General features: G+C 46.0%; 3 protein-coding genes across 3 annotated transcripts; 1 reads left to right on the top strand and 2 right to left on the bottom strand.

The window, feature by feature from the left end:
* The first annotated feature begins 229 nt into the window (after nucleotides 1–229).
* On the top strand, nucleotides 230–3654 carry LOC106714430 (membrane-bound alkaline phosphatase). The gene is made up of 5 exons (XM_014507478.2): nucleotides 230–455; nucleotides 923–1115; nucleotides 2167–2339; nucleotides 2626–3277; nucleotides 3366–3654. Exons 1-5 carry the CDS (start codon nucleotides 324–326, stop codon nucleotides 3620–3622), a joined length of 1407 nt encoding a protein of 468 aa, XP_014362964.2. The 5' UTR covers nucleotides 230–323; the 3' UTR covers nucleotides 3623–3654.
* A 1637-nt stretch (nucleotides 3655–5291) lies between these two features.
* LOC106714377 (membrane-bound alkaline phosphatase) lies at nucleotides 5292–8021 on the bottom strand. The gene is made up of 5 exons (XM_014507411.2): nucleotides 7606–8021; nucleotides 7340–7532; nucleotides 6715–6887; nucleotides 5640–6291; nucleotides 5292–5552 (listed from the first exon to the last, which is right to left on the bottom strand). The coding sequence occupies exons 1-5, from the start codon at nucleotides 7972–7974 to the stop codon at nucleotides 5296–5298; spliced, it is 1644 nt and encodes a 547-aa protein (XP_014362897.2). The 5' UTR covers nucleotides 7975–8021; the 3' UTR covers nucleotides 5292–5295.
* Nucleotides 8022–8542: 521 nt separating this feature from the next.
* Nucleotides 8543–15060, bottom strand: LOC106714363 (uncharacterized WD repeat-containing protein alr2800-like). The gene is made up of 13 exons (XM_014507396.2): nucleotides 14538–15060; nucleotides 13933–14322; nucleotides 13632–13752; nucleotides 13283–13293; nucleotides 12840–13002; nucleotides 12219–12396; nucleotides 11787–11971; nucleotides 11557–11711; nucleotides 10755–11264; nucleotides 10490–10621; nucleotides 9994–10133; nucleotides 9361–9484; nucleotides 8543–8712 (listed from the first exon to the last, which is right to left on the bottom strand). The coding sequence occupies exons 1-13, from the start codon at nucleotides 15058–15060 to the stop codon at nucleotides 8561–8563; spliced, it is 2784 nt and encodes a 927-aa protein (XP_014362882.2). The 3' UTR covers nucleotides 8543–8560.
* Nucleotides 15061–22157: the final 7097 nt, after the last annotated feature.

Raw genomic sequence — 22157 nt, 5'->3', positions numbered from 1 at the left:
GTTGAAAAGATTAGATTAGATAATAATTATGGTAATAAGAGTAACTAAAGTAACACATCGATAGTCAGTGGGGTAGGAAAGCCTTTACAATGCGGTCGCACCTCTACTTTCGGTTCGTGTTAGTCTTAACGGCGTTGGCGGCGGCCGCGGCGGACGACCGCTACCACCGCGAGCGCACGGCGCCGGCGCCCTCCACGCGGCCCCTGCCCGACCGCGCCGAGCTGACGGCGCAGCACTGGGTGCAGGAGGCGCAGGCGGGCATCCGCGCCCGGCAGCGTGGTGCGCGCCCTTCCGCCTCCGAACACACAGCGCGCAACGTCGTCATGTTCCTCGGCGACGGCATGTCCGTCACCACGCTGGCGGCGGCGCGCACGCTGCTCGGACAGCGTCAGGGCCGCCCCGGGGAGGAGTCTCAACTCGCATTTGAGTCTTTTCCTACCGTGGGATTATCTAAGGTTAATTTTATAGATATAATAAAAATTGTTGCTTGAACATGCAATGCAATGATGGTAGGCTTTGCGCGTGTTGGTCTTTTATTTTTTCGCTATTTTTTAAGTGTTTTGACAATATAGACGACAAGAACAAAATGTTATTATATAACATAATACAATTAACTTTATAAAAACCAACAATAATATAAATTCCTCAGCTTCAGTGTATTTGTTATCCTGAGTAAATAAAAAATAAGAAGGACCGATGTAATACAAAAAGTTGAAAATGTCACTCCGATATTCATCTACAGATGATTTCACGCTGATTGCTCATACTTAGAACTGTAACTAATAAAATCTCAGTAGTTTTCACGTGAAAGATTAAAATAATTTACTTTGATATACTTTTTATGTATAACGACGACTTTGTTAATTCCGACAGTGATAGCTATATACAGAGTGATATGTAAGTTTATAGTAATTATCTATAGACATACTGCGTGAACTCCCAAATCGCGGACTCAGCATGCACTGCGACGGCGTACCTGTGCGGCGTGAAGAACAACAACGGCATGCTGGGCCTGACGGCGGCCGTGCCGCGCCGGGACTGCGCCGCCGCCGCTGAGCCCGCAACGCACCTCGAATCCATCGCCGCCTGGGCACTCGCCGCCGGCCGCGACGCCGGTACCTCACCGCTGACATTATTTTTACTGTCGTTAGCTAGCAGCGCCCTACTGTGGCCGTTCCTAAAGAGTCGTGTTGTTAAACAAACCATATTATTGGAATTCGAAAGGATGTCAGCTCAGTTTTCGACAATAATAAAAGATGTTTTTGGCAAAGTTTCACACTGCTTTTGATGTCTAATTTGACAGTAGTAGAACCCTTTTTTTTTTTTTTTTTTTTTTTTTTTTATAGTCAGGAAATGCGTTTACGCACGCCTACGCCGGGCTGTGCAATGGCGTAGGGAGTGTGGGACTCGCCGGCCACAGAAGGTGACCAGAATACCCACTAAAACCTGACTGCCCTCTAACGCATTATGGCGGGCGCCACGGGAACGCTTTAGCTTTCTTCCGTGACCCCGCCTGAGTAGTAGAACCCACCACAACAACATCTGTTGCACGTTTGGGTTGACTTGACCGGTGAAATATCATGACCATACAGAAGACAGGTATGAAGTGGAATTAATGGAAAAGGATTCGGCAAGGACGGGACCTATATACTTTTTATGTCCGTCTTACTCGGGGCGACTCTTTTTTCATTCCATCCTCGGTCCATTATAGGTAGGCAGGGCATCGAAAGTTTCTTGCGAAAGTATCTCTGTCTTTCTGTCTGTCTCGCTGTCATGCCAAACTACTGAACCGATTTACAGATAAACTAGAGCCTAAGGAAGGACATTGGCTACTTTTTAACGCGAAAAAAGGCTTTTAGGAGTTGAAAGTGGGGGTGGAAAATTGTATGGAAGTATTGTCATTTTTACAATAAGAAGATTAATACTAATTTTTTAGTCTGTTAATTTGATATACTTGAATAAATATCATTGATTTAGTTGTAAAATTACAAAAGTTAATAGGGCTGAAAGTTTGTATGGGAATGTGCAAGGTTTATGTGAATATTTTGTAAGTTGTTGTTGTTTTGTTGTAATATTTTACAATTTTAATCGAAATAATTAGCTAAAATGCTACCCGAAGACAGTACTTAGTAGCAGGCACAGCCAGTATTAAAATAAATTCGGCAGGTATTGTGACGACAACGCGCGTAACTCACGCCTCGCCAGCCGGAGTGTACGCGCGTGCGGCCAACCGCAACTGGGAGAGCGACGCCAACGTGCGTCAGGACGGCCAGGACCCCGCGCTCTGTCGGGACATCGCCTATCAACTCGTACATTCATTTCCTGGTAATCAGCTAAAGGTAAAATACTTTATCTTTCACATGTGCGCTGACCACCTATTACTTCCTACTCTTACAATCACAAAACTTTTTGGTATAATTAGGTTTATCAATTATTTTTGTCTAATGGTAGCTAAAACAGCAAGACCAATTTTTAAACGTAATAAGTCATTCTTACCCGGAGTATCATAGGTATAGTCAATGGGGGTGGTTTTAATAAATAGTAGCCGATTGTCAGACTAACTAAATATGCATATAAAATTTCATAATAACATATTAAATCTTAAAAGTATAACATAACGTACAGGTAATTTTGGGTGGTGGACGAAGAGAATTTTTACCTACGTCGATTGTCGACGAGGAGGGCACACGGGGCCGCCGTACTGACAACAGAAATTTGATAGAAGAGTGGCAGCGAGAAAAAATGGAACGCAACGTCACTTACCAGTACGTGTGGAACCGCGAGCAGTTGTTGAGCGCGGCTGACGACCTGCCCGCTTACCTTCTGGGGCTATTCGAAGGAAGCCATATGCAGTATAACTTGGAGGCAGACAACCGCACCGAACCCACTATCGCTGAATTAACTGAAGTTGCGATTCGCTCATTGAGTCGTAATGAAAAAGGTTTTTTCCTGTTCGTTGAAGGCGGTCGAATCGATCACGCCCACCATGACAACTTAGCGGAGCTGGCGCTGGACGAGACGTTGGAGATGAGCGTGGCCGTGGCGCGCGCCGCCGAGCTGCTCTCCGAGGACGACTCGCTGATCGTCGTGACGGCGGATCACGCCCACGTCATGACGCTTAACGGCTACTCGCCGCGCGGCAACGATATACTCGGCCCCTCCAACGACCGCGACGAGGCGGGCGTGCCCTACATGACGCTCTCCTACAGCAACGGACCTGGCTTCAGGCCCCACGTCAACGGCACGCGTGTCGACGTCACTACAGAGCCTAATTACAGTAAGTAGATGCACGGGACAGAAAACCTCTCATACGTAACCGTTACACGTCTAAGTTTGTTGAGATTGGCAAAAATGCTAATTTGCAGGGCGAATCGAGTGGAAGAGTCACGTAGATGTGCCACTCGAGTCGGAGACGCACGGCGGCGAGGACGTGGCGGTGTTCGCGCGCGGACCGCAGCACGCGATGTTCGCGGGACTGTACGAGCAGAGCCAGCTGCCGCACCTGATGGCTTACGCCGCCTGCATCGGCCCCGGCCTGCACGCCTGCAGCGCCGCCGCAACACATCTCTTGGCTCCGGCGCTTCTTACAACGATCGCTTTGCTCAACATGTTAAAACGATGAGGACAGATTCTCAGTTAATTACGTTTTTACAATAAATTACGTAATATACACATAAATTGTTATTACGTTTCATTAAATTTTTAACCATTGGGAAATGGAAAAAGTATATTTTTATTTATTTATTTATTGTAATAGGTACACAATACAGTTTAAAACCATTACATAGAACATAACATTACATAAAAAAATAACATAAAGTAAGTTCAAGAAACTAGGTTATAAACCAAGGTGAGTTTACGCAACATGATTATACAATGTGAAACAAAAATTAAAGGAGTGATAAAGTGCATATTAAGTACTTAAAAATTAATTATGTTTTTAACAGTCATATTTTTGGGTTAACAAAAGTCATCAAATAAAGGGATGAGAACAACTAGTTATTGTCACTGCAATATTTTTGAGACAGTCTTTCTGAAGACTATATTCTTAGGTTTGAAGATGTCTAGATCGTTTGGAAGTGCTATTATAAAGACGCCTCATTCTTACTATAGGATTGTAATAGGAAGTATTGTTTTTATAGGTACAAAGTGGAAATGGTTTTTGTGACCGCGTTACATGCCTCACGTTTATGTAGATTTCGGCTAGGAGAGTAGGTGTATCAGCAGAAGAGTGAATAATTTTATGAAGCCATATTAAGTCTTGACGTTTACGATGTTTATTATTTTGTGAAAATGAAAACCTTTATTATTGCACACTAAGTTTACAATATTCAATGAAACTTAACTAGTGAAAACTGTATTTAAGGAACAAAGGACTTCCCTTATGTGAAATTTTTCATCTAGCGTGACACCAAGATACTTGAATGTGCTTGTGCGTTCAATTTTTGAGCATACACAATCCCGACTTGGAGATGGCTGTCTGTTACAAGGGGCTTCGTGTATTGTGATAGAAAAGTGGTTTGGTGGTTTTGATCGCGATGTTTTATAAAATGGTACATATTTAGTTTTCGAGGTGTTGAGAGTAAGTTTTTTATAGCTAGACTGTAACAGCCAGACCCTTTTCTGCAGCATACTTAACAGTTTTTCCATGAACTATCATAAAACAGACTGACGATGTCATCTGCAAAAATCAGTAAGTCCGCTTTTTGGAGGCTCATTCTACATAAATCATTTATACGATTATAAATAAGGAACAAGGTAGGCCCGAGTGTACTGCCTTACGGGATACCGTTATATACGAATTATTTTCTGCCCATCCTCTCACCCGCTATATCCACCAATCCTTCCCTTATAAGAAATGGATGAGAAAAAGAAGAGAAAAAGAATTTAGACTCGTGCACGACATTCAACAATACAACGCGGAAATACTTACACTTGGCGCCTGTTTATTGTGCGATCGTGGTATTGCACCGTTTGTTTGGCCATTTCGAAAACAGGTAATGCTGCTGCGGACCCTACTACCGTATGCTGAAAGTTTTCCTTGTGATCGTCCAACTCGCATTCTTTAATGACTTGTTTTCTTTTTTGAAATGCCCCTTTTTTCTTATCAAAAACGAAAAGCATCACTGCAGTTGCACTCCTTTGTACTATTTATGAATATTCATCAAAAATAAGATTTGAGGGATTTAATTAGTTAAAACAATTGTGTAGAAAAATGTCTTCCATGGTACATTATGGATTAATTAAAATATTTTATTATAAAAGTATATTTACGTTAATTACGATTTGCTGAACTCATTTCAATAATTTATAAAGAAAAAATATTATTGTTAACAAAGGCATTGCACTGAAGTGACGGGGCGCAGCGCTGCAGGCATGTAGGCCGGGGCCGATGCAGGCTGCGTAGGCCATCAGGTGTGGAAGCTGACTCTGCTCATACAGTCCCGTAAACATGGCGTGCTGTGGCCCGCGTGCGAAAACCACCACGTCCTCCCCGCCATGCGTCTCCGACGAGAGTGGCACGTCCACGTGAGATCTCCAAGTTAACGACGCTTAAAATCGAAACACGCCAATTATTTAGTTCCTATTCACTTTATCAGTTAAAATAACTCTAGTCTTAAAAATTTGGTTTCACTTACGAAAATTGGTCTCAGTCGTCACATCAGGTCTGGTGCCATTATGATGCGAGCGGAATCCGGGTCCATTGGAATACGAGAGCGTCATGTAGGGCACGCCCGCCTCGTCGCGGTCGTTGGAAGGCCCGAGTATATCGTTGCCGCGCGGCGAGTAGCCGTTGAGCGTCATGACATGGGCGTGGTCAGCCGTCACGACGATCAAGGAGTCGTCCTCGGAGAGCAGTTCGGCGGCGCGCGCCACGGCCGCGCTCATCTCCAGCGTCTCGTCCAGCGCCAGCTGCGGCCGGTTTGCGTGGTGTGCGTGGTCGATGCGCCCACCCTCCACGAACAGGAAGAACCCTTTTTCGTTGCGACTGAGTGACCGAATTGCCACCTCGGTGAGTTCACTGAGCGTCGGCTCCGTGGCTGCGTCGGCTTGCAGATTGTACTGCAAATGGCTCCCCTCGAAGAGACCTAAAAGATACTCAGGAGTATTCTGGGCCGCGTTCGCCAGCTGGCTACGATTCCACACATATTGATACGTTGCATTGCGTGATATTTTATCTATTTTCCATTCTTCAATTAGATTACGTCCATCAGTTCTGCGACCGGCGGTACCTTCTTCGTCAATACTTGTGGTAGGTATAAATTCACGCCTTCCGCCGCCTAAAATGACCTAGAAAATAATGTTATTTATTAAAAACCCGCCCCTCCTCGCCCGGATAGAAAATAATTTTTTCTCTGTTTTCTTTTCTGCCACACACGAGATGACATATCACGAACCAGTCTACAATTATTCAATAATAGTTTACCGTGTTTAGTCTTTACAAAAACGGTCGCGCGTGGCTGCGTGTTGCTGCTCCCGATTGCATTTGTATACTATTTTTAGAGAATTATTAGTCAAGATCATCTCGAGCGAATTGCGCGCTAAAGTTACCAAAAACCAAGTGTCAGATAGCTGTAGTGAGGCGACGTAAGCGTTGATATTTGACATGTCTAGTGCTGCGCCGATACACCGGCACAGTGTTGATTTTTGTCTCTAACACTATATAGTTATAAACCCGGGCAGGAAGATGATGGCGAGTAAAGGAGAATATACCTTGAATTGATTTCCAGGATAGGAATGAACGAGTTGGTGGGCGATGTCTCGACAGATATTCGGATCCTGATTGTTACTGCGTACGCTTCCATCGTTTTCCCAATTGCGGTTCGCGGCCCGGGCGTACGCCGCTGCTGGTGATGCGTGCGTTACTCGTGTCGTCGTCACGATTCCTGCCGATGCCCACAGTCAGTGTCACGTTATCGTCGCGCTAGCGTTGTATTTACCGTAGCACCTGGCGTTTGCAGCACAACTACACACTCTACTGGCTTTGTCATAACTGGACGTTTCCTTTTAATTTCTCATACAATTTGTAATTATGTTTGAAACAAACGCTTGGAAAACAATCCAAATAGACATAAATTTGCAGAAAAGCCACTGTCTAATATCTAGTAATTTGCCCTGGCAAATATAAATATATATAACAAGACATTTTTTTAGAAATGAATTAATTCGATTTGCAAACACGATCATGATCTTAGAGTATATAAGTAATTTCTCTAAGATTACGATCAATCGAAAACACATGTACCTATAAAGTCCACAACAGTAAATCTCCTATTGTATTGTATGATATGTGAAAATGTATGTTGAGTAAATAATACTAGTTGTAATAGAAAACAACCTGCGTCTCTTCCATCGGCGAGTGCCCAGGCGGCGATGGAATCGAGATGCGCCGAGGGCTCGGTGGCTGCGGCGCAGTCCCGCCGCGGCACGGCCGCCGTCAGCCCCAGCGTGCCGCGGTTGGCCTTGGCACCGCACAAGTACGCCGTCGCCGAGCACGCGGAGTCTGCAATTTGTGTGTCCACGCAATAAGTCTTGAAACAAAAATTATATTATAAATTGCCTTCGTCCGATATATAGAATATTTTATTTATTTAATATACTTACTTTAGTCAAGCCCACGGTAGGAAAAGCTTCAAATGCGAGTTGAGACTCCTCCCCGGGGCGGCCCTGACGCTGTCCGAGCAGCGTGCGCGCCGCCGCCAGCGTGGTGACGGACATGCCGTCGCCGAGGAACATGACGACGTTGCGCGCTGTGTGTTCGGCTGCGGTACCCCGTAGGCGCGCTCTCCGTGCCCGTATCGCCGCCTGCGCCTCCTCCGTCCAGTACTCCGCGGTCATCTCCGCCGGATTTGAATTAAATGTTACTCCGGCGCGACGATCTTCGCTGTCGGGGTGGTAGCGGTCGGCGCACGCCAGCCGCGCCGCGACAAGTGTTACCAGCATGCCGAGAGATAACATCTTCGGCAACGACATGACGATGAACTGACGGATGCACTGTCGGTGCAGCTTCTGTCGTAACGTTAAACGTCTCTATACTGAAAAATTACTATCTAATCAAAATGTATTGTCTTGCGATAAATTAAAAATTTAATTAATAACACTTAATCCTATCATAAAACTAAACATTCCAATTGTATTCACGCTAACGCCGTCCAGTTCTGTGACTAGACATGCACATATCACGATCGCGTCCTTGCCCTCTCTGCCTTATCAATTAAAATATAGGTAGGTACTTACTCGTGATATAGTGGCCTTGATTAAAGTTTTAAGACCCAGGTTGAGTTATTCATTGGATGTCATTTCTATGCAATAGCATGAGGTAATCTTTAACGAGATTCATTCGTACGTGTGTGTGTGTGTTCTACAAATACCTAATTAAAGTCATAATTTTTTTTTCTTTAACATGTTAATCTTGTCAAAACATATCTAATGAACAACTCAAGCTTTTGGCAAATAAAACATAAATATTAGTAAACATTTATCAATATGAACAAAATATTTTATATTAATTAAAAAGTAGAATCAATTTTTTCAGGTGGACTGTAAACGTCGGTTCACGTCAATTCGGAGCAGGTCGGGACAGATCTGATCCGCTTGCGTCGGGCGCGGTAGATTTGCACAGAAAGTCGCGCAGTTGCTGACGCAGCACGAGGTTGGGCGACAGGTGTGCGCTGCGCAGTCGCCGCCCCGTCAACGGAGACACGGCCGCTTCTGTCACACCCTGCCCTCTTGTAATAACATCAAATTATATCTACACACTACCGGTTGCTCGCGAGTTCGCCAGCGTAAAAAGAAGTAGCCTATAACCCGCACAAATTAGCTACCTTCCAGTGAAAGATCCGTCAATATCGGTTCAGCCGTGACAAAGATTTATGTACCATATGTGCTTAGTTTCTGGTGATCTAGTTAATCCGAGGCCTTAAAGCAAGGCAGAGTAACGATAACAATCGGTAATCAATGAGGGCGTTTTCGAGCGGCTTGGATTCGAAAAGTAAAACTTTTAGCTAAATTAGTATGTTTTTGCAGATGACCTTGGTAAGTGTCGACTTTATGTCAATGCCTTTTTACATTCAATTTTTTTTGTGTATAAATTATAATTAGATGAACCAATAACCTAACCTTAGTAAAAAAAGACAGCCCGACTGACTCAACCTCCAATACATGAAATAGTGCCAACGACAAACTAAATGAACTGTAATGTTAAATGAAGCACTTTCTTATTTGTGAATATGCTCGAAAACATCGAAAAATATATTTAGAAATAAAATAAAAGGTTTTGGGAAAAATACCAACAAACTGATATAAGCGCGAAAAACATTACTCTCTTTTTTAGATGTATAATAAATACAATGCACTAACCATTAACGAAAAAATAATCCAGTATGTTTGCACGTTCGTAGGTAAAGCCGTCAGCGGCGCGCACGGGCTCGCGGAACAGCGCGTGCGTCAGCGGGCAGCGCAGAGTGTGCGGAGCGCACGCTTCCTGCCACCACACAAACACTCAAGTTAACAATAGACAAAAAATAGCAGCAAGTAACCATAAGAGCAAACAAATGAATAGGACAGCATAAAACAGTTAAGTTCTGGCTTCTTGTTGCTCGTATTAACGACCCTGGAGCTAAGCAGAGCTCGTGCGTGATCATACAAAATTGCACGATGTGTGGAATTTGTAGAACTTGTATAGCTATGTATAATTAATACGGTTAGCAGAAAGTCCATGAAATCTATAGTTTAACGGAGGAACCACTGCCAACACGCCGGAGGAAAGTAACAAGTTGAGACCCACGACCAACCCAACTTTTTATATCCTTTTTTTATTCTACAATTAATCTATTTCTTTATAATAGTTGCCGTTAATTATTCCATTAAATCTAAATTACGTGACTCACTATACTAGTATAAAATGATAGAGTCGGGGGTGTGACGTGAGGTGTGCGGTGTGAGGTTCGCGGCGTGATGTGCGCGCGCGTGGACAGTTAGTTTTGTACTCACAAGTTCGGGAGCGGGAGCCTCGCGCCGCAGCCACTCGATTTCCTCTTCGAGTCGTTTCAACAGACGCTCATTATCCAAATTAGCTTCTTCTTTAAGTTTTGTTCTTAAATTATTATTTTTACGAATATGACATTGCTCATCTGAAAGAACGTTTCTTTAGATGTACTCGAATAACATACCTCTACATAAAAAATGTAAACTTTTCGTCTATACAATAGGAGATTCCTAAGAATGTTTGCATGAAATAAAAAAAGATTGCTTTTGCTACACAATTTTAGCGCCTTTTTACATTGCACACAGAAATCTATCAGATAAGATTATTTTTATTCAGGTGTTACGGTGAGGAAAAGCGTGGCAACCGGCTCGGTAGACTCCCGATGATCTGCAGCTCGAGATCGGAGTTAAAACTTCCCGCTTTAACCCACCTGTATTAGGTGCGTAGCTCGCTAATAAACATGAGCCGCTGCGCCGCCATAAATATTGAATCTTATTATACCCGAGGGCAGCCGCCGTAGCAGCCTCAAAAGTTCGGGCATCAGGTCCGGCAGTGGCTCCTGGAGCAGTCGAGCCCCGCTCAGTCTCGCCTCCCCGCTCGTCGCCCCACTGCCTTGCTCGCTCACGGAATCTTCTGACAACATACTTTTACATCAAACCTACTGCCAGCAGTGTACATCTGACTATCAATGTGAGCCGGCGCACCACAGCTGCCCTGAGTTGATATCTCGATTCGAATGCCACTTGCGGCCATATCAGCTAGTCACCTGGCACACGAGTGACGTAATCGCGCAACCAACGCGCGACGCCCGTCGGCCCCCACATGCGCGGCTCCGGCTCATCGTCCTCGTCGACGTCGGCGAGCGGCGCCGGCACTCGCCACACAGCCAGTTCGCCCGTCAGCGAGCCCACGGCTAGCAGTGTCGGGCCCAGCATGGCCGCTGCCGTCGCCCCGACCGCGGCACCTGCTCCGCCCGTTGGCACGGCTGCCACCAGCCGTACGTCGCCACCCGGAGCTAAGCGCCACACGCGCGCCCAGCCGTCGGCGCCGCAGGTGGCCAGCTGCGCGCCGCCCGCAGCCGCCCACCGCGCGCACTCCACCGACCCGCCGTGCGCCTCCACGCGGTGCACGAGCCGCACGTTGACATGCGCCGCCCCGTAACGCATCTCAAATCTGATCTCCCAGATTTTTACCAGTGTATCACGACCGGCGGACGCCATTATATATTTCGACTCATCTTTGTTTTGCAACGGTGCGAAATCTAAGCTCAGTACACCTGTTAATTTTGAGACAGTATGATAAATGTAACCGTGGAATTAGACTGCCGTCTCACTTATATTAAAACATATAGCCGTGTCAACTTTTTCAAAGAGAATGTCAGGGGGTGACAATTTAATTGAATACAAATTTGTCGGCGGCGGAATTCCACCTAAACTAAAATTGTGACACTTCTATTAATACATGTTGTAGTTTTTGTTCGGGCAGAGACAAGGGATGACTATTATATATCAATAGAAATATGATTGCAGTGGACTTCTGGGGATCAAGAAGTTTAACCCCAGCAGTACCAAGGTCATGCGCGTCGCGCTGAGCGTGCAGCGTGGCGGCGGCGGGCGGCGGGCCCAACACGCGCAGCTCACCCCCCGCGCCACCCGCCGCACATATGCGCCCCTCGCCCGACCACGCGCAACAAGTCGCCGCCTCGGCGAACGGCTCGTATACGCTGTATTACACAATTTAAATTGTTAAGAACTTATTAAGAGCTTTATTTAAAGGCCTAAAACTTGAAGTCATTTACTGAATAGGTTCAGTGTTAGATTGCTGTACGGTCCACACGGCGAGTGCGCCGTCGTCCATTCCTAGCAGCAGGAGCGGCGGCCGGTGTGGGGAAAGCCGCGCGCCGCGCACGCCTCCTCCGGCACCCGCCGCGCCCGTCGCGCCCCCCGCGCCCCCCGCAGACACCGACAACAGCTCGGAGCCAGACTACATTCATGTTATACGTGTACATCACACATCAGGGTGAAGGTTGCAGGTTTTACAGAATGATTGAATTTGATTGGTCTTTACTGAAGAGGTCAATTTGCTATTCTGCTAGTTTACAATATGTTTTATCAGCTCCTCCGTTCTAAGTATTTCACCTCATAGACTTGCGAAGCTGTCGGGCTTTAAGCGACGAGAAAAATCGCAGTCGCACATCGTGTACATTCATATGATGTGGCGTTACGTATACCTGGAGGTCCCAGAGCACCGCGCGGCCGTCGAGGCCCGCGCTGAGCACCAACGTACCGGCGGCGCCCAGGTCCGCCAGGTCAACAGCCGCGGCGGGAAATCTGTGAGCGAGTAAGGTGCGCTCGCACACCAGCTCGCCGCGTCGTGCACTCCAGCGGTACACCCGCACTCCGCCGTCGCTGCACAAACCTTCAAATTTGCCTTTTTTGACATACGTAAGTTAAACCGTTAGAGTCATAAAAATGATGTATGGGAGAGTTGTAGATCTCAAAAATACTACCAAATAGTCAAGTTTAACATTTTCTCACAGTAACCATTTTTAGGTTTAAATAAAAGCAATTAAAAATCGCCTTTTAGACTTTATCATTCTGACAAATAGTTTAGATATCACATCATTTATAATAAGCACAACCGAAAACTACTACGTTTCTGGTGGTAATAAGTAAGTACTGCTGCTGTACTACTCCATCGTATGGAAATAAATCACACTACTATGCTTTGCCTCTCAGGAAAAACCAAGGCGGGGCACTACCTAGCCCTGATAGTAATATTTAGTAATAAACATAGTAAACGATAATCTATCACGTTATTTTTTTTTTGTTTAAATTCCTTTACAACAAACCTGCACGCGGTGACGAGTACGTCTTTGATGATAACAATGGAATTTATTGCACCAACGTGTGTCTCCTCCGAAACCCACAGCCTCTCCGGTGGAGCGCCCTCCGCCCCGCACCCCGCACCTTCCCCCGCACCTTCCCCCGCACCGCTGCCTTCTACCAGCTCATCTTCAAACATCGGTTCGATACCCTACGCATCTTCTATTTTTAATACTAGCTGTGCCCGCGACTTCGTCCGCGTGAAATACTGTCTTCGGGTAGCATTTAAATAAAACATTCACCAAAACTTCACATATTCCCAAAAAAAATTTCATCCCCAATTTTTTTGCACCCTTGAAGGTAAAATTTTTACAAAAATTGAATTTCATAATTATTTATATGAAATTGGCAGCCTTAAAAATAAGTTTCGTGCTTCTAACTGAAAAAATTACGATAATTCCATACAAACTTTCACCCCCACTTTCAACAATATAAAGTTGCCGTGAAAGCAAGACAGACAGACAGACAGAAAGACAGAGTTACTTTCGCATTTATAACATTAGTAAGGATAATATAAAAATAATATTTAAAAATATTATTATGATTATCTATATATCTATATATATAAAAGAAAGTCGTGTTAGTTACACTATTTATAACTCAAGAACGGCTGAATCGATTTGACTGAAAATTGGTGGGCAGGTAACTTAGAACCAGGAAACGGACATAGGATAATTTTTACCCCATTATCTATTTTTTATTGCGCGCGGACGGAGTCGCGGGTAAAAGCTAGTATATTTTATTATATTAAGGATTACAAAGCTCCAACCTTCAGATCACCGAGGCCAAAATGTGAGAGCAGCGAGCAGGACGGGGTCACGTCATCATCTAGGCCGAAAGCGCCCGTCGACCATGTGCGCACCGTGCGGTCGTTGGACCCTGCGCATACACCACTACATTCCCTCTGCCGGAGAGCCCTCTTTATTTTCTCTTCTCTTATCATTTGACTAGGTACTAGCTGAACCGAATATGACGCAATGATATGTATTAGCTATAAATACAAAGTTATTATTATAGTTCTTTACTTATTTAAAAGTTACTCGAGTTATTCGGAGTTACCTGTAAGAAGGTACCGAAAGTCAGGAGACACTGCGATGCATGTGAGATATCGCGTATGCGCGTGCAGTACGCGTAGGCAGGTGAGAGTCGTGCACGCCCATAGGCGCGCCGTACTGTCCAGCGAGGCGCTGACGAGAAGCCGCGTACCGCACACCCACGCCAGTGCCGTCACCGCGGCCGCGTGCCCGCTCAGCACGCCGCCGGCGCGTACCCTCCGCTCGCCTACCGCTGCGCCCGCGCGCCACAGACGCACGCGCGCATCATGCCCGCCCGAGGCCGCCGCACGTCCGCACGTGCTGCTCGCTGCACACAGCGCGCCGAGGTCGTGCGCGCCGTCTTCCCAGAGCAGCGCCGGCGGATCGTGTCCCACCTCATCGCGTGCGTACACATCTGAAGAGCGAACGCTGAATTCTTTATTTGACAAACACTACATATTATGCGTTTTCGGATTCAAAAGAGTCTTTAAGATATAACTTTTTTTTTTTTTTTTCTTTCTTTTTACAAACTGATAGACCGTTTCTTTACATGCTATTTAATAGGTATTCTTAATGTGCCGGAGCTTATTCCAAAAATACCTGTAAAGAATATTCAGAATGTGAAATTACCGCCGAGATCGAAAAACTTGAGGGTGCCAGTGGTGCAGGCGACGAGCAGCAGACCGGCCGGGGGCAGCGCGGCGAGCGCATGCAATGCCCCCTCGCACGGTTTCAGACGCACGAGCAGGGTGCCCCGCCGCGATGCCCACACGCAAAGCGCGCCATCGTCGTGTCCCACGAGCAGCCGCGTGCCCGCCCAGCATAGCGCCCGTGCCGCGGTCGCTCCCGGCGCGGCCAGCACGCGCCGCCGCTTCAGCTCCCTGGTCCATATCCCAGCGGCGCCGTCGACGCCCGCGGAGGCGAAGAGCGCGCCGCTGCAGGCCCAGCGCGCCGCAGTAACACCGAAGCGATGCGCGCGTGGGGCTCCGGCCGCCTCCAGCCAGCCCGCGCCGCGCCGCCAACGCCACAGTTGCAGCGCGCCCTCGCCGCCGCCCGTCGCCAGCAGAGCGCCGCTTACGTCGGCGCACGCCACTTCGCCACGGTGCGCGCGAAGCGAGTGCACCACATGAGGATCGACACTTTCTTCATGCATCGTTCTCTGGGTAAATGAATTAGAATCCTCAGGCGCAATTTCTTTATATACATTTTTTTTTTGACATAGTCTGAAATTAATCTACCAATACACACTCCAATATTTTTTTTTCTTTGTTACTTTAGTCGCATGCGATTAGGACTAGATCAATTCGCATCGTTTACGTTACCGCGCTGTGTGGACCGAACTAAAATGGTTGAGGAAGCTGGTGTACACTGAAGTGTTGGTGACTTATAACATCTTGTAATAGACGCATTTAATATTGTAAAATGTCAATCCGGTGTTAACTATACCGTTACCGCCATGTTGGGTGTATGTCTTAAATGGATTTTATTGGATTTTCGAAACTTTCACAATCAAAATGCTAGTACACAAATAAAGTCGTCTACAGATTGTATTCCACTTAAACAACAAGCCATATTATTATCGAGAAGGGAAAAAAAAACTCACTCGGTATATCTTGTAAATTGAATTTCTAAATTATTTCCCATTTATTTGTTGAATAGAGTTTATCAATATTGAAGCCGTGATTATGGTTTGTTAAAACACAAATTAAGATAAATACGTGAAATACATACGGAAGTTGAACTGAACTAGGCTGGTTGCGACTGAGGGCGGCTTGCGTCGATTGTCAAGGCTCGGGGCCGGTACGGCGTGGCGCTGACGTGGCCGTCCCCCGATATCACACGTCGTAAATATCCCGTCACGTGAGCGGCTTCGCACTTGCGCTGTCATAATCAATGACTGAATTAAATGAGAATGACATTAAATAATAAAATATATGAAATGCCGAAGCCGAGCACACCATCAGATATTAAAAAACATAAATAGTAGAATAGATAAATGCAGTCTAGCTGTGTGAAACAGTGTTTATGAACCTTTATGTATAAACATGCTTTTTTTTTTTTTTTGTTTACGCGGGAATGCATTTACGCACTTCGCCGTCCGTGCTGAGACGCAGCAGGGACGGCTTCGTGTGGGTCTCCTGGACTAGGGAATTGGGATTTTGAAAAAAAAATTTTTTTTTATATATATATTGTTAGGACTGTTGAGGGTAGCCACACAAAAGGTTTTATAAGGACGCATGCGCTGCTGCTCAAAGCAGTCTCTTTCCATCCGTCATTGCGGAACGTCTGACATTTTGTTTATTTACGTTCGGTTTGAGTTTATACTACAGCGAGGATTATTACGAAGTAGAGTTAAATTCATTATTTCGCTGTTAGTTTAATTCTTTTAAAATACTTTTGCATCAAATATCAAATAGGCTGGTCAATCGCTCCACGCCACAGCTGCTTCACGACAACGCTAGACCACACACTGCGCAACAGACGGCTACTAAATTAGAAGAGCTTCAATTGGAAAGTCTAAGACATCCTCCGTACTCCCCGGACCTTGCTCCAAATGATTACCATTTTTTTTTTCGAAATTTGGATAACTTCTTGCAAGGGAAAAAATTCAACTCCGATGGGGCAGTCCAAATCGCCTTCAAAGATTTTATTGATTCCCGTCCGACTGGTTTTTTTAGTAAAGGGATCAATGAACTACCTATGAGATGGCAAAAGTGCATAGAAAATAATGGTTCATACTTTGATTAATTAAATATATTATATTAAGGTAGGTAGGTAGGTAGGTAGGTAGGTAGGTAGGTAGGTAGGTAGGCAGGCAGGCAGGCAGGCAGGCAGGCAGGCAGGCAGGCAGGCAGGCAGGCAGGCAGGCAGGCAGGCAGGCAGGCAGGCAGGCAGGCAGGCAGGCAGGTCGGCAGGCAGGCAGGCAGGCAGGCAGGCAGGCAGGCAGGCAGGCAGGCAGGCAGGCAGGCAGGCAGGCAGGCAGGCAGGCAGGCAGGCAGGCAGGCAGGCAGGCAGGCAGGCAGGCAGGCAGGCAGGCAGGCAGGCAGGCAGGCAGGCAGGCAGGCAGGCAGGCAGGCAGGCAGGCAGGCAGGCAGGCAGGCAGGCAGGCAGGCAGGCAGGCAGGCAGGCAGGCAGGCAGGCAGGCAGGCAGGCAGGCAGGCAGGCAGGCAGGCAGGCAGGCAGGCAGGCAGGCAGGCAGGCAGGCAGGCAGGCAGGCAGGCAGGCAGGCAGGCAGGCAGGCAGGCAGGCAGGCAGGCAGGCAGGCAGGCAGGCAGGCAGGCAGGCAGTCCTTAGCTTTTCTTATTCTTTCTATTTCGACACCTCCCTCTTTAGCCTGAAGGGCCTTTCTAATTTTATCTAGAACCTCCTCTCCTGTATCCATTGGATTTTTAGATGTGATCTTTATAGAGTGTAATGTTTGTTCTATTGTTTTTATTGGTGTGTTAGATGTTACTACTGATGCGTATGTTTTGCTTCTGTTGTTTTCGGTGTTTTGGTTTTTTATTATATTTTCGTTTAATTCTTCTATTCTTTTGCTGTTTTCTTGAATGATTTTGTTTCCCCTCTCCGTAATGCTTGCATATGTTTCCATTTGTTTGCTTATTCCATCCATTCTGTTCAAGTTCTCAAGTTTATCCAATTTGTTCAAGTTATCCAGGGTGTCCAGTTTGTCCAACTTGTCCAATTTTACCGAATTTATTATGTTAGTCCTTCCCATCCCTTGCAACTCTTTGCATATAATTTCCATCCTTTTGTTGTTCTCTGCAAGGAGTTTTGAGTGTTCCTCTATTTTCTGTGAAAAATTTCTATATTCATTAGTACTTGGGGGTGGGGGTGGAGAGGAGGGGAGATGGGTGGAGTTTGTGTTCTTTCTTAGGTTGCTTGATTCGAGTTCTTTGATGGTTTCCTTGATGACTTTGAAGAGGCGCTTTACGGCGTTTTCTATTCCTTCTTTTATTTCCCTTTTAAGGTTTCTGGAGTTGTTTAGATTTACAATGGCTTGTTTGTGGGCTGATTTCGCCTCTTCTATGTAGCTGTGGAGGGTGTTTGTTTCCCTAGTTGGTGTTTTATTTTCTTTTCTTTCTGGTAGTGATGTGTGTGTGAGGTAGGTGTGGTATTCTGATTCAGAATCGGTTTCCATTTCACTATCCTGTGGTATATATATATTACTGCTTGCTGGTGTGGTTATTTCTGCAATTTCCTGTGTGGACGATGGTCTTTGTTTGGTTGGTGTTCGTTGCATGTTGTTTAGTGATATTTGTTTTATAATAGTTACTATCTGAGTCTAAATTCAATATATTCTGTAAATATTTGCCGTTAGAATGGGTTGCGGCCCTAATATTTATGGAGTTTGATAAGAATGATTGGGTACGGGCTGTGATTCACTAGAGTGATAATTTAACTGATTAATATTTATGTTTTCAAATAAGTATCTATTCGCTTGTTGGTGTAATTAATGTTGATTGTAGTTGCAAATAATTATAATGATGATATCAATACAGTGATAATACTTATTAAACTAATCTTATACTATATGTGCACAAATATTATTACGAACAATTAAGCGAGTGACACACAACAGTACTTAAATAATTTTAATATTTTAAAGAGTGTTTAATAATTTTCTATATAGATGTTAATTCTAATTCTAATTTAGTTATATACAATAATTATTTTATAAAAATGGTAAGTTTAATAATCTAAATTTAACTTATTAATGGTATATTAGTTCGTTACTCTTATATTTAATGGTTTAATTTTAGTTTTACTTAGTATTAACTTCTAATCTAATAACTAGTAATTATTTGTAATTTATGAGATAATAAAATTAAATGTATTAAATGTATCAATTATTTTTCTATTTCTTCCACCCTGTTGTGTGTCAGTCTTTATTTCTTAATTTGTTATCTTTAGTTAAACTTTTCGTCACTAGGTGGCTCTAATTTAAAAATACGGTTGTAATACAAGTGTTTAAACTTAAGCTGGTGACACACGGCAGTTTTTGAATTAATGTAATATATTGAAGTTCTAAATATGTTTATGTGGGGTTTATAATCTATTTCCGCTATGTGTATTATTTAATTTATTTAATATTATACTACTTTGATGAATTTCTTATGAAGTGTAATACGTTAAACTTAAAATATGTTAATTATTTTAATTAAATTCTATTTCTTTTTACTATGGTGTGTGACTGTCTTTATATTTTATTACTGTTATCTACAGTTCAGCTTTTCGCCGCTAGATGTCACCAACTTTAATTCACAGTCAAAGTACAATGGATTTTTCCAGAACAACTTAAGTGGATTACACACAACAAGAATATTTATTTGATATAATATTTTGAAATTTCTATTTCTATTTTAATTTGATTGATAAGTGAAAGTATTTAGTTTTGATTTCTTAATTTGTTCTAGATATATTTAATTAACAATTATTTTATAAGTTTTGAAATTTTATTTAGTTATGAATTTAAAATTTTCTTTACACAATTTATTTTCCTAGTTTAATATTAATCTAATTAATAATGTTTACTGCTTTAATTAAATGTTTAAACTAAATCAGACTGAGAATGTTAAAGAGTTAAATTATTCGTTATACTTATACTAATAAACTTAATATTCTTTTAAATCTTCCCTTCGGTGTGTGTGCAATCCTCCTTATGTCCTGGCCTTGGGTGAGAGGTTTCCGCTTCTTACCACTAGATGTCGCCGGCTGCACGTGTGTTTAAAATTTTGTTTTTTGCTGTATTTTAGTATTAAACCTTTGTAAACTTCAGTTTTTTTCACTGTATTCATTTACACTACACTTAGATGAAATCCTGTATGTATTTCACTTCCCACTTTACTCACAGTATTTTAAACAGCACGTGTTTGAAATTAAAAGTATTTGTAAAATTTTATTTAATAATGAGAAAAATCAAATTTATATACTGCAAGAAAGGTCTATTTATACTGATTCCAATGATATAATACAATATATAGGTCCTCGATTTACTTTCGGAGTTATTCCTCTGCGAAATTTTTGACTCTAACGGTTTTTGGTTTTTGCTTCGTAACTTTCCACTAGATTGTCCAAAATTCACGATTCTTTCACTATTAGACGCACAACACCGAGACGCATCCAACGGTATACGACACTTTATAATTCTGCAACTTTTTTTTTCTACAACTTGAGATTTTCTTGCTCTAGAGCCGCGCGGAGCGATCCGTTCGCCTTGGCAGTTGGCACGCGACTGGGTTAGGTTAGGTTAGGTTAGGTTCCCCACCAACGGTTCCCGCCTTGTCGTGGCGGTGGGGCTCTAGTAACCGTGGCTGCCTCCCACGGTGAAGCTAAGAGGAACCAGGGTCGGCCTAGCGTGCAGGACCGGCTGTCTTGGGCCGGACTGGGCTGGTCTAGCGTGCAGGGCCGACCCACCCGGAGGAGGCTGCCAGAGGCGGACTGTGGGGTCCGCTTCGGAGCATGCCAGGAGGTGGGGCCGCGGGGGGTGCGGGTGGGTACTGGTTTATCCTGCCCCCTGCAGCCCTCGTGGCCGGATGTGTATGGTGGGGCCGCGGAGGGGTACTGGCATACCCAGCCCCTCCGCGGCCCGTAGGGTCAACGGCGGGGCCCGACATCGGACCCGCCGATGGTGGCTGGGGAGGCGGGGGTAAAACCTCGTCTCTCCGGCTTCCATAGCCCCGTGGTGGCAGGTTCGGGGGGACCTGTCACCCGCTTCGAAGGGCAAGGAGGATGGCGCGTATCGTTCCGGCGCGCCTCCCCTAAAGGATGGATGGTGGGTTCACCCACCCCAGTGGTGGAGCTGCTTCGGCGGCTAGCGCAGACGGGGCCGCGGAGGAGTGCGAAAGCGTGCCCGTAGCCCCGTCACCAATGCGCAGGAGGAACAGAGGTGGTTTAGCGGGTATGCTCCCACTAGGGGAGAGAATCTCGCATAACTTCGTGTCCCCCCCGGGGCATGTCGTATGCATAAAGCATTCCCCTCTTTAAAAAAAAAAAAAAAAAAAAAAAAAAGGTTAGGTTAGGTTAGGTTAGGTTCCCCACCAACGGTTCCCGCCTTGTCGTGGCGGTGGGGCTCTAGTAACCGTGGCTGCCTCCCACGGTGAAGCTAAGAGGAACCAGGGTCGGCCTAGCGTGCAGGACCGGCTGTCTTGGGCCGGACTGGGCTGGTCTAGCGTGCAGGGCCGACCCACCCGGAGGAGGCTGCCAGAGGCGGACTGTGGGGTCCGCTTCGGAGCATGCCAGGAGGTGGGGCCGCGGGGGGTGCGGGTGGGTACTGGTTTATCCTGCCCCCTGCAGCCCTCGTGGCCGGATGTGTATGGTGGGGCCGCGGAGGGGTACTGGCATACCCAGCCCCTCCGCGGCCCGTAGGGTCAACGGCGGGGCCCGACATCGGACCCGCCGATGGTGGCTGGGGAGGCGGGGGTAAAACCTCGTCTCTCCGGCTTCCATAGCCCCGTGGTGGCAGGTTCGGGGGGACCTGTCACCCGCTTCGAAGGGCAAGGAGGATGGCGCGTATCGTTCCGGCGCGCCTCCCCTAAAGGATGGATGGTGGGTTCACCCAGTGGTGGAGCTGCTTCGGCGGCTAGCGCAGACGGGGCCGCGGAGGAGTGCGAAAGCGTGCCCGTAGCCCCGTCACCAATGCGCAGGAGGAACAGAGGTGGTTTAGCGGGTATGCTCCCACTAGGGGAGAGAATCTCGCATAACTTCGTGTCCCCCCCGGGGCATGTCGTATGCATAAAGCATTCCCCTCTTTAAAAAAAAAAAAAAAAGGTTAGGTTAGGTTAGGTTAGGTTCCCCACCAACGGTTCCCGCCTTGTCGTGGCGGTGGGGCTCTAGTAACCGTGGCTGCCTCCCACGGTGAAGCTAAGAGGAACCAGGGTCGGCCTAGCGTGCAGGACCGGCTGTCTTGGGCCGGACTGGGCTGGTCTAGCGTGCAGGGCCGACCCACCCGGAGGAGGCTGCCAGAGGCGGACTGTGGGGTCCGCTTCGGAGCATGCCAGGAGGTGGGGCCGCGGGGGGTGCGGGTGGGTACTGGTTTATCCTGCCCCCTGCAGCCCTCGTGGCCGGATGTGTATGGTGGGGCCGCGGAGGGGTACTGGCATACCCAGCCCCTCCGCGGCCCGTAGGGTCAACGGCGGGGCCCGACATCGGACCCGCCGATGGTGGCTGGGGAGGCGGGGGTAAAACCTCGTCTCTCCGGCTTCCATAGCCCCGTGGTGGCAGGTTCGGGGGGACCTGTCACCCGCTTCG

The sequence above is a fragment of the Papilio machaon genome, chromosome 15, assembly GCF_912999745.1.
Source record: "Papilio machaon chromosome 15, ilPapMach1.1, whole genome shotgun sequence".
In the NCBI taxonomy this organism is placed as follows: Eukaryota; Metazoa; Arthropoda; class Insecta; order Lepidoptera; family Papilionidae; genus Papilio; species Papilio machaon.
Note: the sequence above shows the minus strand (reverse complement) of the source record. Positions and strands in the feature narration are given on the sequence as shown.